Source organism: Cebus imitator, unplaced genomic scaffold (genome assembly GCF_001604975.1).
Source record: "Cebus imitator isolate Cc_AM_T3 unplaced genomic scaffold, Cebus_imitator-1.0 Scaffold222, whole genome shotgun sequence".
Classification (NCBI taxonomy): Eukaryota; Metazoa; Chordata; class Mammalia; order Primates; family Cebidae; genus Cebus; species Cebus imitator.
The window spans coordinates 1,477,140-1,478,266 of record NW_016107537.1 but is presented as its reverse complement, the minus strand read 5'-3'; the positions used below and the strand labels follow the sequence as shown (position 1 = coordinate 1,478,266).

Below are 1,127 nucleotides of genomic sequence, written 5' to 3'. Positions count from 1 at the left end.
CCCATTAAAAAGTAGCTTTCAAGGCTGGGTGACGTGGCTCATGCCTGTAATCCTAGCACCTTGAGAGGCCAAGGTGGGCGGATCATTTGAGGTCAGGAGTTTGAGATCAGCCTGACCAACAAGGTGAAACCCCATCTCTACTAAAAATACAAAAAAAATTAGGCATGGTGGCCCCTGCCTGTAATCCCAGCTACTTGGGAGGCTGAGGAAAATCACTTGAACCCGGGAAGCGGAGGTTGCAGTGAGCCCAGATTGTGCCACTGCAATCCAGCCTAGGTGACAGAGCTAGACTCTGTCTCAAAAAAAAAGTGGTTTTTTAGTTTTAATAGAGAAAAAAGCTGTTTGAATGTTTTTGTATAATTATCTAACCTTAATAGAATAAAAAATAAGCTGATGTGATTACAGTAGATTCAGTATTATGTATTATAATACAGCCTTATTAATTCAGCAGAATTATGGTTGTGTGTGTGTGTGTGTGTGTGTATTAAGAGCACTTAACATGAGTTCTACTACCTTAACTAAATTTTAAGTATACAATACAGTATTGTTGACTAGAGGTACAATGTTATATAGCAGATCTCTAGAAGTTAACCATTTTGCCTAACAGTTGTGGGTTTTGGTTTAAAAAAAATTAGAACTTGATTTTACTTGGTGTTTTCCTTAATATTTTCATTTACATGAATTTCCATGCAAATTCTATCATAGTGGAGCAAAATGTTACCAGGGGGACAACTGTAAATTTTCCCATGATGATCTGACTAAAGAAACAAAGAAACTTTTGGACAAAGTGAGTAATATTTTTGTACCTTGATTAGATCTCTCCACAAATACATTTGACTTGAATCATATTTTATAAATCACATTTTATGAAACTGCTGAGAAATTGAAGGTTTGTTTTATATTTTATTCTATTAGAGCAATATTCTTTACCTTTTTGAACTTCATTCTGTTTATAAAAAATGAGGAGTTAGCTTCTCCAAACGATTTCAACTGTTTTTCCTTTCTCTCTTTCTCACTTTTTCTTTCTTTCTCTCTTTCTTTCTCTTTCTCTCTTTCTGTCTTTCTCTGTCTCTTTTTTGCTTGCTTTTTCTTCTTTCTCTTTTTCTTTCTTTCTCTCTCCTTTTTTT

At 34.7% G+C, this 1,127-nt stretch overlaps 1 protein-coding gene across 1 annotated transcript in view; it reads left to right on the top strand.

Moving 5' to 3' along the window:
* The window catches only part of ZC3H6 (zinc finger CCCH-type containing 6), a 64,919-nt gene that overhangs the window by 52,129 nt on the left and 11,663 nt on the right, over nucleotides 1–1,127 (top strand). The window contains exon 8 of the mRNA XM_037727199.1: nucleotides 678–810. Within this exon, the coding sequence (XP_037583127.1) occupies nucleotides 678–810 (133 nt within the window). The remainder of the gene's footprint in view (nucleotides 1–677; nucleotides 811–1,127) is intronic.